Source organism: Haliotis rufescens, unplaced genomic scaffold (assembly GCF_023055435.1).
Source record: "Haliotis rufescens isolate VD_foot unplaced genomic scaffold, xgHalRufe1.0.p SCAF_6, whole genome shotgun sequence".
Lineage (NCBI taxonomy): Eukaryota > Metazoa > Mollusca > Gastropoda > Lepetellida > Haliotidae > Haliotis > Haliotis rufescens.
Window position 1 is genome coordinate 39386223 of NW_025964334.1, and position 24640 is coordinate 39410862.

At 37.7% G+C, this 24640-nt stretch overlaps 1 protein-coding gene across 4 annotated transcripts in view; it reads right to left on the reverse strand.

Annotated features, from left to right (window-relative positions):
- Positions 1–24640, reverse strand: part of LOC124145800 (polyglutamylase complex subunit TTLL1-like) — a 58696-nt gene that overhangs the window by 25021 nt on the left and 9035 nt on the right. For 2 of the 4 annotated variants that reach the window (XM_046515720.2, XM_046515719.2), the window contains exons 2-5: positions 5454–5578; positions 4120–4185; positions 3120–3262; positions 2803–2907 (exon numbers count right to left, since the gene is read on the reverse strand). In XM_046515720.2, coding sequence (XP_046371676.1) covers positions 2803–2907; positions 3120–3262; positions 4120–4185; positions 5454–5566 — 427 coding nt within the window. In that variant the 5' untranslated portion in view covers positions 5567–5578. Of the gene's footprint in view, positions 1–2802; positions 2908–3119; positions 3263–4119; positions 4186–5453; positions 5579–7425; positions 7445–11206; positions 11219–24640 lie in introns of those variants that run through there. The other 2 variants (XM_048386402.1, XM_046515724.2) reach the window with 2 other exon arrangements.

A 24640-nucleotide genomic window follows, 5' to 3' on the forward strand; every position in this document is an offset into this window, starting at 1 on the left:
CTACAACACAAACACAGACAGCTTGTTGACCAGAAAGATGGCAATACCTCGGGCTACAACACAAACACAGACAGCTTGTTGACCAGGAAGATGGCAATACCTTGGGCTACAACACAAACACAGACAGCTTGTTGACAAGGGAGATGTCAATACCTCGGGCTACAACACAAACACAGACAGCTTGTTGACCAGGAAGATGTCAATACCTTGGGCTACAACACAAACACAGACAGCTTGTTGACCAGGAAGATGGCAATACCTCGGGCTACAACACAAATACAGACAGCTTGTTGACCAGGAAGATGGCAAAACCTCGGGCTACAACACAAATACAGACAGCTTGTTGACCAGGAATATGTCAATACCTTGGGCTACAACACAAACACAGACAGCTTGTTGACCAGGAAGATGTCAATACCTTGGGCTACAACACAAATACAAACAGCTTGTTGACCAGAAAGATGCTACTACCTCGAGCTACAACAGCTTGTTGACCAGGAAGATGGCAATACCTTGGGCTTCAACACAAACATAGACAGCTTGTTGACCAGAAAGATGCCAATACCTTGAGCTACAACACAAATACAGACAGCTTGTTGACCAGAAAGATGTCAATACCTTGGGCTACAACACAAATACAGACAGCTTGTTTACCAGGAAGATGGCAAAACCTTGGGCTACAATACAAATACAGACAGCTTGTTGACCAGAAAGATGCCAATACCTCGGGCTACAACACAAATACAAGACAGCTTGTTGACCAGAAAGATGGCAATACCTCGGGCTACAATACAAATACAGACAGCTTGTTGACGAGGGAGATGTCAATACCTTGGGCTACAACACAAACACAGGCAGCTTGTTGACCAGGAAGATGGCAATACCTCGGGCTACAACACAAATACAGACAGCTTGTTGACCAGGAAGATGTCAATACCATGGGCTACAAGACAAATACAGACAGCTTGTTGACCAGGAAGATGTCAATACCATGGGCTACAACACAAACACAGACAGCTTGTTGACCAGGAAGATGTCAATACCTTGGGCTACAACACAAACACAGACAGCTTGTTGACCAGGAAGATGTCAATACCTTGGGCTACAACACAAACACAGACAGCTTGTTGACCAGGAAGATGGCAATACCTCGGGCTACAACACAAATACAGACAGCTTGTTGACCAGGAAGATGTCAATACCTTGGGCTACAACACAAACACAGACAGCTTGTTGACCAGGAAGATGGCAATACCTCGGGCTACAACACAATCACAGACAGCTTGTTGACGAGGGAGATGTCAAAACCTTGGGCTACAACACAAATACAGACAGCTTGTTGACCAGGAAGATGTCAATACCTTGAGCTACAACACAATTACAGACAGCTTGTTGATCAGGAAGATGGCAATACCTCGGGCTACAACACAAACACAGACAGCTTGTTGACCAGAAAGATGGCAATACCTCAGGCTACAACACAAACACAGACAGCTTGTTGACGAGGGAGATGTGAATACCTCGGGCTACAACACAAACACAGACAGCTTGTTGACCAGGAAGATGTCAATACCTCGGGCCACAACACAAACACAGACAGCTTGTTGACCAGAAAGATGGCAATACCTCAGGCTACAACACAAACACAGACAGCTTGTTGACCAGAAAGATGCCAATACCTCGGGCTACAACACAAACACTGACCAGCAATCCAATACCAACCGTGCCAAAACAGCCAGGACTAATACAAGACTGACACAGTGGTGCAGCGGTAACCTGTCTGGGACATGACAAACCAGCTCACTTGATTTTGGCAGCTAAATACTTCCTCTAGTGTGTCTCCCATCCTTACAGAATAAATTAAAAAAGGAGTCCAACTCAAATCTAAGAATAATTGTGCACGTCTCTATTGCCTCAGCTACTTTTGGATTTTATTATTGTTATTTTGTAGATATATAGTTTTAAATAAGATAACTTTATGAGTTCAGTCTATTCTTCCTTGTTCTACCAATGCTAGACCTAATGTGGTTAAGGCACAGTCTCCTATGAAAATACTGTTACAAATACTAATGCCAAGACTATCATTTCATTTCATTTGGTTGTATAATTTCGGGGAGACTGATTATGCACATCTTCCAATAGACCTCTTATGTAGTCTGTCACTGTAGATGCGTATCCACCTTTGGTAACCTCCCAAAACCCCTACATCCCATTTCCCCTACAGCTTAAGACAACAAAGTTCACGGTCCATGGCACTGCTAATCCCTAGTCTGTTACCTATTTCATACAATGGAACAACCCAAGAAACTCGAATAGATTGAGATAAATATTTAATTACGATTACGATATTATTCAAAATTCATAATACATTATAATAAAAGGTTCATTTTTCAAAATTCATAATATATTATAATAAAATGTTCATTTTTCAAAATTCATAATACATTATAACAAAATGTTCAGTTTTCATCTCAACTGTAAATCGTCTCATCTCAGTTTCTCAGTGTAATAATTGTTTCTTCCTATTGTTGTTTGTAATTTCTAAAAATTGTCTTCTAATCATACAGGCATCTTTCATTACACTTACATTAATTATTTATTTTTTTTAACTTTCCTTTAAGTCCCCTAATCCCCTAAAGCTCTACCCCTTTCATTTCTACTACCTCTACTCCAGACCTTAATCTCTCCTTTAGGTGAGTTCATAATGCCAGACAGGTAAATGCTGTGTGTTGTTTTAACTAATTGTAGGGGAACTGGGTTGTAGGGGAAATGGGGTGTAGGGGTTTTGGGAGATAACCCCACCTTTCCCACAGGGTTTCATGATCCATGTTGTGTTTGGGTTCTTCCTGAACTCCTCAACAAACAGGTTGTAGTCGGCCGGCAACATGAACGTCTGTGGGATGAAATCTGAAAATGACAAAATCCATTTTTATCAAGGCATTATTAAACAAATATTGTTAACAATCAACCAGAACAACTTTTTTCTCTTTTTTGACTCAATTTCAATAATTTTGTGTTGAACTTCATTTTTTGCACAAACGTACAAAAATCATTTTGAGATAGATATTCTTAGCAAGCCAGAACACTGGGGTTATTGTTCAAATTTCAAATTGTTATACCCAAGTGAACAAATCGCCCGAGTTCGTCCTTCTCGGCAAGGAGACTCCCCTCCTTCTCCACGTCCTTGCGGTATCGCTTGATGTTCTTCACCATCAGATCCTTCCGTGTCAGCTCCATGTGATTGGGGAAGTGGTTGATCACCCTGAAATAGGTCAGTCATAGTGTGAGCAGCACTCCAGGTGGTCGGGGTATGAAGACACACAACCAACCAAGTCACTGAGCATAAGCACCCGATCAAAATGGTGGCCTCCTACAACCAGCATAGGTTGCTGGGGATCACTTCTAACCCGGAATACCCATGGGGAATTGTACAGGAAGACCTGCCAAAGAGCGGATATATCATGACGTACCCCATTTTCTAACAGTTGATATGGCACTGCTGATATTTCGAGGGATGAGTGAACATAAACTCAAATGCTGCTTCATACCAGTAGGTGATGTCTTCAACAATAGAATTCAGCTACATTCCCAAAGGAAAAACATCCTTGATAAAAGGACTGACCTCCATTGCCTCCTCTGCAAACTTTCGCAGCACTCGATTGACATCACCTATTTTTGAACATCTGATAGGTTCGGTACTTTAGCAGGGTTTCCATGAATGAACAGACATGTTTTGGTGCCCAGTTTTCAATTAATTTTTGCAGGTCGCATTGAGCTAAGACACAATTGAATGTTTGAAACTGATTCACAAAATATGAATATTTGTCAAATTAGAGTGTTCACATCACATTATAACTCGATAGATCACTATCAATATGGCTGTATGAAAATAGTTGTTTAATAAAAATATGCTATTATGCTAGTTTCTTACACTCCTTTTGAAAAACATCAAGGCTAGAAGAAAAACAATTTCCGAAAGTCCATTTATTTGATCTACAAAAATAAGGTAGGGTTATTTTCAACTGGGCCAACACTAAAAGATGAAATCCTTGTAGAACATACGTTATTGTCAGAAGTTGGCAACTAACTAAAGCCTAAGGCAGTGAATGGTCAACTCACTGATCATCTGTCAGCCGGTACCCACAGTCCACACTGAAGATGTTCCGGATGTTCTGAACATTTGCCCTGTGGACAAACACAACATACATAAGTCACACGGATCTCACAATAAGGAATCACGCTTTTACTTATTTTATAATGGCAAACAACATGGCAAAAAGACATTTATAATTGTTTGGTGTTAGGAAAAGAAAAAACTTGTTTACTCTGCAATCATGTCAATGGTTACAATAGTAGCAATTGCATCTATCTTAATAACCAGTAGAGGATGTAACGTGTTCGTGACAACTTGGGGGAAAGTACAGGACGTTTAATCAGACTCACTGGGGGCGCACTTGAGTTGTTCTGTCATGGTGACTGAATTAGTGTCAATTGGAGAGCACCTGTCTCCCGTACAAGAGATGACAGGCCTTCTCACATACATGTTACGTCTGCAACTGATAACATTCTAGATATTTTAGCATTATTATTTGTTGTGTGATGAAGGGAATGAAGTCATGTATCAGAGATATCCTTCAGACAGGCATAATTCTACCATTTGGATGTATGTTCAGAGAATGTAAATGGTTGAAAACTTAATTGTTTTCTCTTCAAACAACCATTGATAATCAGCTTATCAGTCAGTCATCATGGTCATCAACCAGGATTAATTCCCCTGACTGATCTGGCAAAGCATAACGTATACATGTACCGGTTAATAACCTCATATAGCCTACATCTCTCACTGAACCTGTGGAACAGGTGATAAACAATCATAGTGAGTGAGAGCACTGGGTTTGAACTCTGCTTTGAACAGTACATCCATTGTCATGGTTGTATCACAATAAGTGTCTGAAATAACTGCCTGCCCGTGGCTGGTAACATTTCTGTCGGGCTGCATGAAATTTTCCTTCGCCTCCCTTACTGTCGGTCAGATAAGTTTAAGACTACTTATGCATTCCTTTTTTTGGTGACTCCTAGTAGATTCTCACGTAATTATTTGCATTATTTCAACTGAATCAAGGTGTGATTTATCTCATAGTTTTTGCTATTTTTCAATATAAATAATGTCTGAATGCAGGCAGGCAACACTTACAAGTCACCTAGCCAACTCTCTTGCTGGGTTAGAAAATTATTTCCAACACTGATCATGTTAATGTTGGAGGAAAGCCCAACATGAAGCAGGTCCTAGATGGTTACCATGTTGGCAAGATGAAGCTGAACCCTCAAACCCTCTACTGATGACACAAAAACAATCATTACTAGGGAGAATATGGAGTTCTGTCAAATGACCACTGGATCCTTACAAAACAAAGGGACACAACCATGCATGGTGACTCATTATTTGTTTTCACCAGTAAAAGTTCCAGTCATCGTCTGCTCCGACCTGCACCCAGCCTCGTGTCTCGAAGTTGTTCAGAAGGACAGACTTGTCCTGGTCACAGGCGAACTTGAGACGGGATGTCATGTTGATTGTTGCCTGGAAATGTAACAAATAATACTGAAACAGGTCTGACATGGACCAAACTATGTCAATGATCCAAAGGACCAGTGTACTCACAATCTACTGTTCCTGTTGGATCACAGTGGTGCTGATCAAACAGGGTTTTGAAGGTCTTACTTCATTCCTATTCTACAAGCTCAATGTTTCTCATGGTTACCAAATAGCAGTCATAAAAGACATGTTACTGCTGGTTAACTTCAGAGATTTAATTGTTGCAACAGGTCAACTTTTCACCCATCAGACAGATCCTGCAGATAGGGTGTAACATCAATTAGTCATTAAAACAAGTGAGCAGGATTAATCAGGATGAGAAACAAGCAGCAGAAGGTGGCCACTGCACCACGCAGATGTGTTTACATGGCTGGTTGTGAGTTTAGAGTGGATCTATTGCTGATTTCAAAAGCCGTACAATCTTAAATTACTTTGTTCGTCCCAAATATAACATTAGACAGTTTTACTGGTCTTTTAGAAAATATACTAGACTCGGACCAGCAGACCAGTGTTGGTGTTGAACATTGTGTAACATACTTCATTACATGTAAACGTACTGATATAAAGAATAATCTTTACTGGATAGAGGGCTGAGTACAGCTGAGTGTACAAGTACATGTATTAAAGACTACTGACTTGATAACATTTTGCGGTTAACCATGACATGCACCTTACATGCACCATGCATGCAATAAGCACAATAGAACATGTCAAATACTCATGTTAGCAGTGGCTAGCTAGTGGTGAGCAATGGTAAGGCAATAACATGAACTTCCACTGGAGATGAGAAAACCTTCCCAAAATAGAAGAGACAGCTCTTGAAAAGTTTGCACCCTCACTAAAATGTATTTTCTTCACAAGCTCACATTTCAACATAAAACTACAGGACAATGGGTCAGCAAACACCCCTATCTTCAGTTTTTGTATCATTTGACAACATGATTCAGTGAAAACATGATATGAAATTTGGATCACACTAAAACCACCATTGTTACAGGAGTACATCACTGACAGAGTTTGTAAATTTGGTAAACTTAATTTTGTTTCACAGATTTATTCCAGCTTTTCCAGGCAAGGTCAGTCAAAATAAAAATAAAAGTAAATAGCTATGTCAATCAAACATTTATTTATATGTAAGTTATATTCAGCCGTGGAGTTAAAACTGCAGCTGGCTTCTTGAATCACTGGTAGTGAAATAGACATGGAATTTACATAGGACAGTTTATATTGTATAAGCAGGTCTATATGACTAGTGGGGTAATAAAAATAAAAAGTTTTATGTTTGTTTTATTTCTTGAACCGGCTGCTTTTCAGTTAAGGCTGCGGCCAGTGAAACGAAAAATAATAACTGTCTGGCCTAGGGCAACAAAATGAATGTGAAGTCCATCAACAATGATTACTACAGTTGTAGAGTTGAGAACAGGATTCTTGTGCATCCAAGGAGCATTAAGACAAGAATCAGCCCCAGACTGGCTACCTGATATAGTGAACATTGCAGAACATGTCGACTGAAGAATTGGTGTTCTTCTCTCATCCTATCTTGTCTACTCTATTCAGATACACATGACATATACTTGTCATGTTTGTAATTGCAATATGAAACTGTCAATCTATCATTCATAGTGGTGTATCAAATTATTACAAGCTCTGTGAAAGAAGGATATAGCAGTCGTTTTCAAAATAACTTTTGTTATTTAACAAGATTAACACTGATGTGACCATTCATCAACATAACTGATGATGGAGGTCTGTAAAAAATGGAGTCTGGAGCAGACAATCCAGTGATTGACATCATGAACATCAATCTATGCAATTGGGATACGATGAAATACATCAACCAAGTCAGCAAGATTGACCACCCGATCCTGTCAGTCGCCTCTTATCAGGTTTTATGACAAGCATGGGTTGCTGAAGACCAGTTCTAACCAGGACCTTCCTGATTGAGTTAGTATTAGTATTACTATTATTAACATTTAGTTAGCAGTATGTAGTAGTTGGTATGAGTATCAGTATTAACATTCAGTTAGCAGTATGTAGTAGTTGGTATGAGTATCAGTATTAGCATTCTGTTAGCAGTATGTAGTGTAGTTGGTATGAGTATCAGTATTAGCATTTAGTTAGCAGTATGTAGTAGTTGGTATGAGTATCAGTATTAACATTCAGTTAGAAGTATGTAGTGTAGTTGGTATGAGTATCAGTATTAGCATTCAGTTAGTATTAGTATTACTATTATTAACATTTAGTTAGCAGTATGTAGTAGTTGGTATGAGTATCAGTATTAACATTCAGTTAGCAGTATGTAGTAGTTGGTATGAGTATCAGTATTAGCATTCTGTTAGCAGTATGTAGTGTAGTTGGTATGAGTATCAGTATTAGCATTTAGTTAGCAGTATGTAGTAGTTGGTATGAGTATCAGTATTAACATTCAGTTAGAAGTATGTAGTGTAGTTGGTATGAGTATCAGTATTAGCATTCAGTTAGCAGTATGTAGTAGTTGGTATGAGTATCAGTATTAGCATTCAGTTAGCAGTATGTAGTGTAGTTGGTATGAGTATCAGTATTAGCATTCTGTTAGCAGTATGTAGTGTAGTTGGTATGAGTATGAGTATTAACATTCAGTTAGCAGTATGTAGTGTAGTTGGTATGAGTATCAGTATTAACATTCAGTTAGCAGTATGTAGTAGTTGGTATGAGTATCAGTATTAGCATTCAGTTAGCAGTATGTAGTGTAGTTGGTATGAGTATCAGTATTAGCATTCAGTTAGCAGTATGTAGTGTAGTTGGTATGAGTATCAGTATTAGCATTCAGTTAGCAGTATGTAGTAGTTGGTATGAGTATCAGTATTAGCATTCAGTTAGCAGTATGTAGTGTAGTTGGTATGAGTATCAGTATTAGCATTCTGTTAGCAGTATGTAGTGTAGTTGGTATGAGTATCAGTATTAACATTCAGTTAGCAGTATGTAGTGTAGTTGGTATGAGTATCAGTATTAACATTCAGTTAGCAGTATGTAGTAGTTGGTATGAGTATCAGTATTAGCATTCAGTTAGCAGTATGTAGTGTAGTTGGTATGAGTATCAGTATTAGCATTCAGTTAGCAGTATGTAGTGTAGTTGGTATGAGTATCAGTATTAACATTCAGTTAGCAGTATGTAGTAGTATGTATGAGTATCAGTATTAGCATTCAGTTAGCAGTATGTAGTGTAGTTGGTATGAGTATCAGTATTAGCATTCAGTTAGCAGTATGTAGTGTAGTTGGTATGAGTATCAGTATTAACATTCAGTTAGCAGTATGTAGTAGTTGGTATGAGTATCAGTATTAGCATTCAGTTAGCAGTATGTAGTGTAGTTGGTATGAGTATCAGTATTAACATTCAGTTAGCAGTATGTAGTGTAGTTGGTATGAGTATCAGTATTAACATTCAGTTAGCAGTATGTAGTAGTTGGTATGAGTATCAGTATTAACATTCAGTTAGCAGTATGTAGTGTAGTTGGTATGAGTATCAGTATTAGCATTCTGTTAGCAGTATTAGTTGGCAGTATGGGTTTTGAGGATTATAATATAATTTATAATGAAGAGGTGATAGTACACCTTTGAGCAAGTAAAGGTGTATTGTTAACTTGGTTGTGCTTGGGTCAATCACTCCCCTACCAGCCCCATTGTTTCAGCCAGGACAAATGTCCCGGTTGAGTGGTTGACCCTATTGTTCTCCTTAGGGTCAGCTTTGCATGCTTTTTACCCCTCACTTGCACCTCAGTCACCACACAGACAAGTCACTGACAGGCGACAGCAAGAGGGCATGTTTCAAAGACTTTTCACTTTAAAGGTATGTTTACAACTAAATGCATAAACATGCATATAAATAGATCTTTTCATATATAATAATATACAAGTAGGTGTAGGCTAAATAAGATATTTTTTATGATGTGTGAGAGATTAAGTGAATTACTGAATTTCCAGAACAGGCAATTATTTAAACATTTTTATGAAGCTTTTATCATGCACATGGTCAGTGTATTGTGAATGTGAGAACAATTATGACAGTGCTTAGTAATGTTTTATGACAGTGCTCTGTTCAGATCTGTAAATATGTATTTAAAGTAATACTGATGTGATAATATGGTCCAGGTGTGTAAGTGTATTGTGTAGGGAAGTTAGTTTTATTGTACATCTAGTATCATCAGCACATTTCCATATTTGTAGGTATTTTGATGATGTCACTGATTAGTCCTGGCCATGAAGTCATAGGAGTTTGACATGTGACCTACATGTAGAAGTAATACTTCTGGTATGTTTGTTTATTATATACTTCATTGTGAAAGACTGAGTCTTCTGAAGTTGAGAAATGTGATATTTTGATTGTAGTGAACATAATGCTTGATATTTCACTGCAGTGAACTTAACAATCAAGACTGTTCGTTTTGCAAAGTGCCATTTTTGTGACTTGACTAGCGTATTCTTTCACTTCTAACAGCAGCAGTCTCGTAGCTTTTCAGAATATTTTTTTGTGGAAGTTGAGTTTGTAATAAAATCTGAGACGGTCGTCTACACGGTCTTGTGATGTAGGGGCGGTCGGGTAGCCTAGTGGTTAAAGCGTTTGCGCGTCACGCTGAAGACCCGGGTTGGATTCCTGACATGGGTACAATGTGTGAAGCCCATTTCTGGTGTCCCCCGCCGTGATATTGCTGGAATATTGCTAAAAGCGGCGTAAAACCACTCACTCACTCACTCTTGTGATTTATCCATATCTAGATGTGTATGTCAGATGAATTATCATGCCCTGGTTTTATTTGTTATATCTTACATTGTGAGGAATGATGTTCTTATTGAGTATTATTATGTATTTCAGGTGCACATAAACTAGTTATGACTTGTGGGCAGAAATGTGCTGGATAACGGCATTTCACAGTACTTTTACATTAGTACAGAATTACTGATATCTTCAATTGTTTAAAAGATATCAGTATTTTATTTAAAGACAAAAAAATAATTAAAGATATCTTGAATTCACTGCTGATATCCATAATACAATTACTGATATCTTAAAATGTTACTGTGATATCAACAAAATAGTTTGTGATATCTCGAAATGTATTTAAGATATATTAAACAATTACCATCCTACTGTAAATAATTATATTAGAAATAAATTGATGATATATTATATTCAATTCAAGATATCTTGAAATAAGTTATACATATCCACAAATGCATTACAGATATCATTAATTCGTTTTAGATAATAGATATCTTTAATTCAATTTGAGATATCTATAATTCAATTCAAGATATCATTAATTCTGACCGTTACTGTAGTAGTATAGGTAATGGTGATTCTGCCGCAACTCCACTGGAGCCAGATTTATATATCTATACCACAACTACAGGGGGAATTTTTTATGCAAAAATGATGATGCGATTCAACGATAGTCATGATTCGTATTAAAAGAAACATCAATATTAATTAATAATGGATAAAATTTACTAAAGCCCATCAGCATATTGGAAAGGTATAGGAGCAATAAAAAAATTAGCTACCGCTAATAGCTAAGGTATCTAAAGATGTGGCCAAGGATTGGTTAAAGAAACAAGCAATGTGGCAAATATACTTACCAGCACCGCGTTATATACCGAGGAAGAAGTTTGATATTTTTACAAGGAATGAAGTTCATCAGGCTGACCTCTTGTTTCTTCCCCACGATGAGGTAAAACACAAAACGTATAATTACGCTTTAACTGTAATGGATGTGGCTAGTCGATACAAAGAGGCTGAGCCTTTTACCTCGAAAGATTTAACAGAAGTAGCTAATGTATTGAGCCACATATATAAACGCGGACCACTAAAATGGCCTAAGCTATTTCAAGTAGATCCTGGTCGCGAGTTTATGGGATCGGTAACTAAACTGTTAACAAAGCACAATGTCGAAATCAGGCGTGGTGAAAAAGAGGCCCACCGTAGTCAAGCTATCGTCGAAAGATTTAACCGGACATTAGCGGAACGTTTGTTTGGCTATCAGTATGAGATCGAAATGAAATCGGAACGATTGAGATCAACTGAATGGGTGACACGATTATCAGCTGTTGTATCAGCGCTGAGTAATGAAGAAAAAGATTAATCGTGAAGAAACCATCCGATGTGATTAAAATGAAATCCATGACTTCCGAATCTTCAACACTGAGGAGAGGCAAAGAACAAAAAATGATAATGATGTCTTGTTTATTCTTAATCCATATATCCTATGATTGTAACTTCTTAAAGAGTTCATCTCGTGTTTGAACGTTCTACCATTGAATAATGATTCTTTATACTGTTGTGTTTGATATGCTTTTTTACTACATACTTCTTAACACCCTTAGCTTTTCTTAATCCGACATACTCCGCTATAGGGGTCCCAGCACATTCATCCTTCATCTTACTTAACACCTTTTTATTTACTACGCTGTGCAGTGGATTATCTTTTGGGTAATCGCTCGTGTCGTACATATCTATTTTTTCTGCCATATCTTTATACACATCCTCGGTTTGTATTTCCATCAACAAAGAATCTGTGTCGGTATATAACACCTTAAATCTATCGCCGTATTGCTTCTTAAGTTCGTTGTAATAAAAGTCATACATTAAGTGTTTTGACAAGTCAAGAATACTCATACCAACGTACACCGGTCTGTTGAATTTTATATTACTCTTCTGCATATGCAACGCGGCTAAGTTGTTATCGAATATCTTGCTTCTGTTAAAAGCCGGACAGGCTATAAGTTTCCTGAGTCTTTCTTCCTCATTAGACCTGACCAATTTAACATCAACACGCTTCCTTAGATTCTCCATAGTTTTACCAAATACTGAGTTATTCATGAGCTTATATAGATTCTTTTCGAAATCGCTGGTAGCTATCTTTCTTAAATCGGTGTTCAGCCTTATATAGGGCTCCATCCAAGGGCTTTGATCAAACTTTAGAACCCTGTGTATTTTCTTTAGTTTCATACCTAACAATTGATATAACTGGAGATTTCTGTAGTGAACTATATATTTTGTTTTATCCATCAAATTTGGTACCAGTTTTTCTACCTTAGCTAACCTATTACCCATCAAGGAGTGTTGATATTCCGACATCCAATCTTTATTCACCATTAATCTTTCGGGAGCTAGCCGATAACTGTTATGGTCTTTATGTAACGAATTTGGATATTCCAAGTCAACTTCTAGTATGTACCCTTTATTCACATCATTCACATTGATATTATGGATATCATCCACTTTGATATCATTCACATCGACCCACTCAAAACCACCCGTGGGCAAAGGTTGACTCATAGCCCATCCGTACAAATTGTTAGCGTCGAGATATAATATGTGCGTGTCGGGTTTACTCGGATCATATCCTTCCACTAATTTATTATAAGCCTTAGAATACCTTTTCGCCGCCATCGATATACCACCTCTTAATCCTTTCTCAATAAACAAGTGCATATCATAATCGGTGAGTAGTTTTAGTTCTACACTGGTCTTCTTCAACAATGCATCCCACGATAGTCCGGGACTGGAATAGTACCATGCCGGGTCCAAGCCGTATTGTTTTAAACATGTCTTTCTAAATATCTCGAATATATCGGCGAGTAACAGTACATCGGTTTTTAAGTACAGATTGTGATAATCACCTAAATTCTTACAACCTAATTTATCCCACACCGTCAGAGCATGTTCATAATCGGCATCGGTTATTTTAGATTCTGTTAAGTTACTATAGAATGATTCAAGAGGTGGTAATTTAGTTTCATCGAATCTAGACCAATCATCCATATATTCGTAAGGATATACACCTTTTCTCAGCAACAAATGACAAGTTAACCTATCGGTATATTTATTTGTTATCGCAAAGTCATCGGGATTGTTCGCATTAGCTAAATTGTCCAGGGAAGATAACAGAAACTGTACGGAGTCTATGAATCTAAGCCCATTACTTTGCTTTATTCTGGCTTTCTTATCCTTGTCCCTATAATGTATAGTTTTAGTCAACGAGAATGATATGTATTTTTCCATATTATTAGGAATGCACGTTAAGCCACTGTAGGTCTTTGAGTTAGCTTGCATAATGAGATGTGAATCGTATCCCCTAAGGTTTTGAAACACAACGGGGATGGGTATTGTTTGAGAATTCATTTTTAGTTTCAAGTTACACTTGTTATGCGCGGCTCCCCGATAATTACCCATGACGTGGCAATGATCTCTTACGGAATCCCCATTCAGGGGTTTATTACAAACATGACAACTCGTTGACCTCGTATTGGCCCTCCAATTATCTCTCGTATACACATGAGTTTCTTAAACGATAAATTTTCCCTGATTATTCTCTCTCCATTTTTTTTGTAGATATTTTAGGAACTTTCCCGCTGCATCCGGACCTCTGTAAATCACGGTCGATTTGTTTTCCCATCATACCTTACAACTATATATCCAAACCCACAAGGAATATGTTCTTGAGTTTTGTACGTAAAACTATCTTGAGTATTGAGTTCAGTATTTTCTATAGGTTTGATAAGCGCTTCGAAGTCGGCGTAAATTACGTATGGTACTGGCATTTGATTACAATAATGTTCAAATTTTAATATATTTTTCCCCTCTTTAGGCATATCGATCCTGATAGCATTCTTTCCAACACCTCTGCAGTCTTCTTTATGCGCTTGTAATAGATCTTGTCTGCTGTACCCATGTAGGCATCTTTCGCAGAAATATTTCTTTCCTGCATGTTTTGTTTGATCGCATAATAGTCTGCTTAAACTCTTTGTTTAATGATATTTACCATCTTTTTCGATCAGAAATGAATTGATTCTGGGAATATGTTCCGGAGCGGAGCTTATCCTGTGTACAACAATTCCTTTAGAAGAATGTCCGAAAACATTTATAGCTAAATTATTTTGCTTTTCCCCCTTATCAATTTGTGAGATTGGTGTAGGTTCGTCTATACCATCGAGGTTTAGTCCATCGTTTTGAGGATAGCTAGAAGGTCTATTTGCAATTTTAGAATCTGCGGTTAACAATGGAGATCTTATCATCATTCTTAAACAGTCATCGGATTTATTTTTTACATTAATTATGGCCTTTTTCTTTTTATAATACGGGGGTAAATCTATATAAGATCCACCTATATATATAATTTGCTATATCTAAATATAAACTATCGATTTTATCCACACCCCAACCCGAACCTCTATTAGTCCAGCGTTCTAAAGTTTCCTTTATCCTCTGAATTGATGTATCTAATGATGCGTTTATAGTATCGGATTCGGTTATAACTTTTTGATTGCTTCGGAAATATGGTTCGGTATATTCAGTGCTATCGTCTGTGCTACTTTTACTCAATGACATTTTAATCGTCAGCTGGTATTTTATACTATGTAAATCATCTAATTCCTCGTTAATTTTGCTCGATACGATGGGCTTAACATCATTAACATCCATGTTGGAATTAATATCCATCTTCCAACCTCTTAGATATTTACCAACGATGACGGATGTGGGTACAAATTTTAATTCAACATCGTCAACTGATTTATTATCAACATCATCGGGTTGATTATTATTTAGTAAAGCGATCAATTCAGCTTTTCTCATTCGAGAATAACCTCTCAGCCCACTGTTTTTTGCTTGAGCTTTGAGTTCTCTAACAGTCTGGGGTTTGTTGTATTCCAAACCGAGTAAATCGATCAATTCAGCTTTTCTCATTCGAGAATATCCATGTAGACCACATTGTTTTGCTAAAGCCTTCAACTCTCTCAAAAAAAACACTATTGTGGTTTAATGGTATATGCAAAATGATTCAAATGTCTAATTGGTTGTTTTTCATATATCAAAATACGTATTCTCGCCAACCTATTCCTCTCATTGATGTAATCTCTCTTCCTAGCGTAAATAATCTGGTTCCTGACCCTATCAGCACCGTGTTTCTTACATAAACGATAACGACCTTTGACCCCTATCCCACATACATGTATAATTTACATTTCCCCGCCTGATGTAATAAGAGTGGATACCACAGTAAATACCAACAGAACGTCGGTTACATTGAGTCGGCTTCCCCATGAGTGTAAATCTGCACAGATTCATGCTTATACATCTATCGTATCACTTGTCTAAATGCAAATCACATCTCCACTGGTGAGTCATGGCTGATAAGACTCGCTCTAACTAGGTCATGGTTTATGTGCAGGTATTGTGTAGCTATAAATAGTAATGACTGATAACCCAAACATGATGAATATTATCTCACGTTTTTTTTGTTCCTCTGACGGTGTATAAAACTGACTTATTGTTGGTCTCTGTATTGGGTCAAGTTGAGGAAGTATTCGTGCATGGCAGATTCAACATCCTTAAAAGTTTGAATTGAATGTCCCTGCTTACGCAGTTCATCATGAATAAAATCTAATCTCTCCATTCTGCGCCTGGTCAAATGTGACCTAGCTGCTTCGAGTTGTTCTAATGCTTTATTATGTCTTTTCTGCTCAGAACCTCCCATACTAGAAAATAAAAAATTACTCCCCCGAAAAAGCTAGAGCATTAACGACAGCTCCACCGACCATCATCGCAATTGATGCTATGTTCGATAATATAAAATATTCAAATGTTTAATTACTTCATTATGTCTTCTGGGATAAGCCCTTGTTTGATGAGCATATCTTTTGTTGCCATAGCCAATCCAATATCGAGAATTACCATACCGATATCATAACCATTAAAATCTACCTTGGGTGGTGTGGCTTTAGTAATCATTTTAGTTATATGGGCATAGCCAATGGCCAAGCCGCTGACCACCGCTGAATGATACGCTGCGTTTACCAACATTTCACCGTCTGTAACTGGAATAGTCATGCTTCTCCGGTCTTATAAAACAACCATACCACCGCTATAGCAACAACTCCTACTAGTGCCCAAGTTTAACCGGACGACTATGTTCAATATTTGAATTATGCATTATTTTCGCTTTCCTCGCCAGCCCGCCCTTCCAACCGGCGGCGATTTCTTTTGGGTTCTTCGTCACTCTGGCTTGTGGTATTTCCTCATTCACAATCTGTTCCTCAATCTGTTGTGGTGTCACTTGAGTCTCCATTATTATTAAGTGGGCACGTATGTTTAAATTGACAATACCTAGCCGTTATTAAGCGGTGGTCACCGGAGCTAAGAACATTCCGTATCTATGATAAAACGAACAGCTCACTGAGCTTATAGCTTGTTCGATGAATGTGTCTTTCTCGAGAGATTCGCATAAATACATGCGATGTTCTGCCGGAATAGGAAGAAACATACTAGCTACGACTGTGTATAGTTGTAACATAGCCGACCCTATTGTTTTAGTCATGGTAGTTCTCAGTCTAGACTCGTAACGCGCGTACAGTTTTTTAATTTCTTCATCAGTCATGTTATCAATTTTTTCGATGGTATAATTTTCCCCCAAATATTGGGAACATTTGCCATTGGCTGCCAAAGCGACGAGTCTTTCTCTATGTTTATCTAAAGATTTATCTGTCATAGGTTCTGGCTCATCTTTGAGCATTTGTTCGATGAGTTCGTCGCATTCGATAATGTAATACCTTTAAGTCTAACATAATATAATATGGCATATCCAATACAGCCCGTAATAATAAACTGTTGCGAAAGAATGAGGATTTCAAGCCACATTATAACATATTAACCGCTAATGTTCAATTTATCGTATTTTTTTGCTATTTTTTGCTATATTTTTGCTATACATGTATTTGCTATAATTTTGCTATTTTTGCTATAATTTTGCCATAATGTTGCTATAATTTGCTAAGCAATTGCATAAGCAGCTGGATGATCGGTGTTTACAGTGCTTCGTTGCTGCTAACAGTTTTCTGACTTTATCTCGTTCGGGCTTGGTATAAATAACATCATTTTCGCGTAGACATTCCTCAAATGAATCTCGGTCTTTGCAATGAAACAGGGCTACCCATTTGGTCTGCTCTCTAAGATCTTTCAGGACACAGTTGTATTTTTGAGTAAGTACCCAAACGCTATGCTGAGTATGCCGTCCGGAGAATGCTAAATATGAAAGCATATCTTTCTTTTTGGTGAGTTCTTTACTCGCACTACAATCGTCTATTACGAAAAGGGTTGTTTATCCTTTGTATTTTTCGTGACATACTCGTAAACAGTCTTGTAAACGATCGCACGGATCGACTCTGTGTACCCCATCGTCATTCATTACCCAATCTCTCGATAGGTATGTTTTATTAACGCTTATAGTCGGGCACAGAATAATAATATGGTCGAAAACGTCCCAATAATGACTTTCTAAAATATCTTGAATAAAAGCTGTTTTTCCATAACCTGTTTGCCCGCAGATGATAGCGCAGTGCGGTTCTCTAGGTAAAAGATTAACAATAGATTGCTTGCACGAATCGTCCATTATGTATATTAAGTTGCGCATCCATAATCACGTACAAATATATTTAATTTACCAGCTGATTCCTGGAGCTTCGTTATCTGTATAGTAACACCCTCGCTGGCATTTTCTATTCTCCGCCCACTACCGTGTAGTTGGTCATTGTCCGTGGTTCGCATGTCGAGCCATAGCGCGTACTTCGTGGTGAGGTATTCACCCATCGATACATCCCCGAGAGACAGATCTTTCAAGACCGTGTTAACTTCTGGGCTTCGTTTTATAGAAGGGAGTTTTTTAATCTCATTCCATTGTTGATACTCTAGCATTCCTTGACTATATAGTTGATTAGGAACGCCCTCGATAGTCAATTCTACTTTTGTAATCTTGGGATTGTAGAACTTCTCGGTATTCTCTTTTAAATGCATCTGGGGGGTCCTCGAACAACATTAAAATACCCTTCAACGATCTCGTGGGGACGTTACAATTGATATTCCATGTCGTTTCTTTTTTGTTCCTCGTGATCTTTCGATGTCGAAGCACGCGATCGTACAAAATGGCTAAACTTCCGGTATACTGGTTTCGAATTTGTCTGGCTAATTCAGGATCTGTTATCATATCATACTCCAGCGAGATATTGTCAATGGATTAGCTAGCATCTTCAGCAGCTCTGATTACTCTGCCGTAGTCATTAAAAGTAAGTTCGTATTTTAACCTATCGCCTAGGGATGCTTGATAAAAGGGCATGTGGGAATCTAGTAAATCAATGTGTTCCGATTACAAATACCTTGGTACTGTAAGTTTTCCCGCTCTTTATCCGTTCTCCAGAGATCCATGTAACAATAGTATACATCGCTATCGTCGATACTCAAAACCTCATTACCGCTAATTTTAATCACGATTTTCTTAACGATAGCACGACCTATGTTCTGAACAGGCTCCCTGTTAACGTTGGTAGAAGTCAAACTAATCGTAAATGCTAGTCGGACAGTTCCCAGAACTAACACATCGTGTGCGCCGAGATTAGGAAAGCGAACCAGAAGCGTTTTATTCTGATCAATGGTACTCGGGTTATTAGTTATAGTTACAGACAGACGAATTGCTTTGACCCCTAATGGATCTCGAAGTCTACGTTGTGGGTTTAACTTGCGTCCGTATTGCGAAGACATTGTTATATTGAAATTATGTAACCTTATGTTTAATATAAAAATGGATGATTTTAATCTAGATGACTTTGATAACCCTAGTACAATCGAAGAGGGTACTGATGAAACCAGCTTTGGTGGCATGAATCTTAACAATGAACTTTTACAATCAACCGTTAATGATTATTACGATACCTTTAAGGATGTTAGCCCAATTGGTCGTGACTATTCAAAGTTTGAATTAGATAGTAAAGGAATATTGCGACTGCATGGCACTCCAGATATTGATCTTATGAATTCTCGTACTCGTAAGCCCCTAGCCTTGCCTACGATAGCCGCTAAACACGGCATCAGCAATGTTCGTGATAAATTAGGTTTTGTGGACTACTCACGACAAGAAAACTTTCCGCGAAGACTACTAAGGTTCTTCGGACTGTGCATGCTGAACTCGGTAACATAGATAACTCGGAAGAAAGCTCGAAGGTGGCCTCGGGCGGACTCTGAGAAATCTTTGACTCTCGCGTTTACCGGTGGCAGTGGACCACCCACACCTCCCACACCCCCTAGTGATAGGGGTGGTATAAAAGAGTGGATGAAAAAGCATTTAAAAGCATTAGGTTCAGCACTGGGAAAGCTCGCTGGGAAAGCCCCGTCTGCACTTCCCGGTATAATAGGGAGTATTGTTTCCTGGCTCTTGAATTTATTAGCTAAGACCACCACTTGGCTTAGTCAAAACTTGTGGGCACTGATCGTAGCAATTGCAGGGCTGTTGTACGTATCCGCTAAGAACTATTTAACCAAATCAGTTCGCTAACCAAATCATGAGTAAACCAGCCGCGACTCCACCTACTATAAGCGCTGTTTTTTCATCGATATGGTGTTGATTTTTAGCTGCAATATGCGGTGGCACTTGTGGTTGTGCGTTAGTACATGTGTTAGTAGATATTTGTGGCTTGACTATTCCCGTTTCGCCTGTGTTTGTTTGCGTTATTAATTCGGTATTAATATCTGAATTTATACCTGGTTTTTGTTGATAGGTAGCAATAACAATTTTATTATTATAGCCTATCACTTGACCGATCTTAAGTTCCATATTACTCGGAGACATGTATAGTCCTGGCGCATAAACGTAGTCTACTTTGGATTGAGCGTACTGTAATACATCTTGATAACGTTTTATAGAAGATGGTATGTCAACTGGTGAATTAATAGCATCCTCAACATTTCGACAAACTGTTTTTGCGCATCTAGCGCTGTCCCAGAACCAATAATGGACGTTCGTGTTTGCGATTGTGCACCGAGAATTGTCCATACATAAGTTCTTATTGATTCATTAACTCTTACAACTCCTGGGTTAGTAAAATTATTTTCTGTTTTATCATATAGAAATTCATTCCAAGCGTTTGCGGTATCGTTCAGTTGTACAAATTTTGTAACAATATAAGCCAAACCACCCTTAAAACTCATAAGAGAGCCTCTCCAATCGTTGCTCGAAAGTTCCCAGCCATGATTAAGATTATGTAATCTTACAAAAAGATTGTTTTTCTGTAACAACTTTAATGGATTGAATGGTTGATTAGTTTTTTTAAATAAATCATCGCTTTCTTCTTTAACAGTTTTTTGTCCGCTGTACGGAACACCTAGACCATGGTTAATTCCTTTAATACACCAATCTTTGCTATAGCAATATTAAATTCCTGACAAATACGTTCGAATGCCCACCTATTGTACGGATTATTTGATGCCTTCCATGCTCGATTCTGCGGTAATGGGGCACTAATTTCTTTAAGTATAATCTTATCTGATAGTACACGTGAAATGATAAAACAGACTTATTTAGTTCAAATCCTGGGGCATAAAGAGATACACCACACCCTTTTGTTGCTCACCATATGGCAAAGTTTAACTGGTTCTGCCAAAATTGCATCGGATTGTGGAACCAACCATGCACCATTTATCGCTAGTTGCCGTGACCCTGTATTTTTCAAAGATATCAGGGAATTCAACAAAAAAATTAGCACCAGAGGCACTTACTAAAATCGACTGATTAGTAATATAAGTTGATTTCATATTTAAGTTATGACATAGTATCATTGTATATTTAATATGTATGTCACACTTCCGGGAATAACAAATGGTCAGTCTATTGAACTGCTTCATACTATCGATAACTCAGATGGACAACTTGAAGTCGCCCTCTGTGATGTAACGTATTACCCGCGGTGGACCAATATAAATGCTGTGAAAAGAAATAATGAGATGTTTATATTAGGTGAAAAGGATGTTGTTGAAAAATACCTTATTATATACCTGATGGGTATTACAGCGTATGCTCACTCAATGATGAAATTTTTAAGCCTAATGGAATTAGTCTCACACAAAATGAGTCGAATGGGATGCTGATTTTGAACGCTGGAGAAAAGGGTGTAAAGCTTTTCAAGAACTTAGCAATTACACTTGGACTTGCACGCGGAGAACTAACATTAATCAAGACATCAACACAGGGATATTCATTACCCGATTTAGTTCCCTATAAAGAGTTGTGCATCCATCTTGATCAGATAAGTACTACGGATAATATTCAACTAGAAATTCCTTCAACTCTACTCAGAGCTGTTCCAGTCAAAGATGAAAAATACAATAGCGGTAGAACGGAATCTTTCTCATCATTACAATATAAAAAATTTAGGCGTGGTATTATTTCAGACCTCAAAATTTCTGTATAAGATGTTAAACACCATCATGTAAATATAGGATACTTGAGTGTAACACTCCATATTATAAATAATGGTTGATGCATCAGGCCCTGGAACGCTCAGACAATGTAATACAATTGCGCTTTCGGATCTCGGAGACACAGAAGGATTCGGTAAGCCCGGTACCGATGGTAAGTTATACGCTTTACACTTACAAGATAATGTATACAAGCGGAAAGAAGCTACATTCACAGGTAATCTAGATTTAAGCGATGTCGACGTTAGTAGACTCCATAAAAACACTTCGTACAATCTTACTCTCAACGATGCTAATAAATGGACTATGGTCGAAGCAAACATCGAGTGGCTACTGAATATCGTCATTACCCCACCGTATGTGATGACGGGTAAGGCACATAATTTAACTAAGATAATAATAGTTGGATTATACTCGCAGCTTATATCCCATCAAAACGAAAAAGTGTGTTAGTCTCTCCCCTGCCAGAAAACCCAGGTCATAGGTTATTTAGTCGTCCGGCTGTAAAAAATGTTAGTTTAAATTTGGTTACTGAATTCAATGATATTAAACAGAACTTGAGTGCAATACCTAATATTTCTACGCTTATTATTGAAGTCTTGTTCGGAGATGCACCGGAAAATGCCTTCGAAATATTACCAGGTCTATCAATTAAATGGCTCAAGAAACATGAGCGTCAACGTTGCAGTATTATTCATATTGGAGCATCACCAGTTGCAACCCTTGAGGGGGTCCAAATTATTAAAAGTGACAGCATTTCTCTTACTAAGATATTCTTGCCGTATAATATACATTTGATAAGGTTGATGTATTCTCTCAAAACATTTAAGCAAGACCAATTAAAGACTATTATATGACCGTAATATACACTATGGGTTTATATCCGGCGCTCGATGAGGCATTTGAAAAGATGGATACTGTTGATGGATTTCGATTACATCAAATAAGCGACATAAAACATCGAATAGAGAAGGAGAGGGAGTTGAGACTTGGATTGTATAAAAAGTATCGCAGAGCCGTGAATGCTCTCGACGGAGTTGACACTGCGCTTGTAACAGCTAGCATGGGACTCGGTGTAGCCGGTGTCGGTTTATTAAGTTGCAAAAGAAAGCATTAAAACACGATAATATTCGGATACTCGCCGAAGCAAAGTTGAACAGCATTGAGGATCATATTTCAACGGCAATGGCTGATTGTAAGATATCCGAGGAGGAGTTTCGTTTAGTGTTGTCGGAACTCACCAAATACAACGCAATGAAGCAGGAAATTCGATCCAATTCTCGTAAGACCAGTGGTATCAGCGAAGACGAGAGAAAAAAGTTCATAGAACAGGGGAGACAACAAGCGCGTCAATTATTCCGTGCCAAAACCAAAGAACTTGTTGGAGATTAAAAATAGATTGCTTCCTATCATTAGATCGCATCGCATAAAAAATCATACATTCATTTAGACGAATGCTTACATAAGTATATAAAAATGGAGAATTACAAACCAACAAAGTAAGAACTCGAAAAAGCTATCGAAACATTTATGCTCAGAGACAAAATTATCAAATGGAGAGAATTACCAAAAGGTATATATTATATTTGTGATGTCAAACCAACCAAATACGGTCATCAATTGTTTCTTTCCAATTACCAAGAAGAGTATATAGTCTGGTCTCCTAGTAAAATGAATGAAGAACTTAGTAAAAATGTTGAATATCACTTCGTTAAAAATAATGGTATACGTATAAGTAAAAATAATAGAGAATATTTTCATTACAATTTAGTTTAGTCTCATCATCGTTTTTATACTAATGACATCATTTATTGGCTCCAGGTAGTGGTGAGCTAGAGTCATTTTAACTTAGTCTCATGACTATCGTTAAATCGCATCATCATTTACACATAAAAAATTCCCCCTGTAGTGGTGGTATAGGTATATAAATCTGGCTCCAGTGGAGTTGCGGCAGAATCACCATTACCTATACTACTACTGACTATGACAACAGTGACCAATTTCAAAACATGGTCTCTGTAGTGTGACGAAATTTTTCAAGATCAGGCACAAGTATTGACGGTAAATCATAATATTAACCATGAGAAGAGACTATATATTATTCAAACACAATACAAACTTATTTGCAAGTGCTGAAAACAAAGTAATCTGGTCACTTTATAGTAATTAAGCGGCAAACAGAAAGCATATTTGTGGTAGCTGGACAGTATAGATATAGTCACTGTATCCAAGGATAAACTTGCTGAATGTTTGTTTGAATATTCTTGGACTTTTTAAGTCTTTGTAAGAATATGGAAAAATAAGATTAAAACCATGACAATATGTAACATTTTATAAAAAAATGTGATACTGACGGTACAGTGACGTCTCCCACTCAGCTACATGGTTGGGATTTTTCAACATTATTATAAACTATTTTCTGTAGATTGTATGGTTCAAATAATCCTTCAATCTTGATACAAGAGAGTTTTAGAATCACATCTATAATCGCTAGCAAGTTACAGTAACCAAACTGTCATTGGCAATGTATTTTGGTAAATAATGTCCGCCAATATTCTCAGGACTTCTGTATATCAGTCACCCTCTAGTGTAAACAGTGAGGAGGCTGATACTGATGTTAGAAAGTACATGTAACCCTCTCAGAGCAGTATAAAAACAAAATACAGTAAAACAGTGTATATATCAAAGCCGACAAAAATGACTCTGGGAATACATACTGTGGCGTGACATGAATCAGGTGATTGTTTAATTATGCACATATCTTGAGTCGCCTA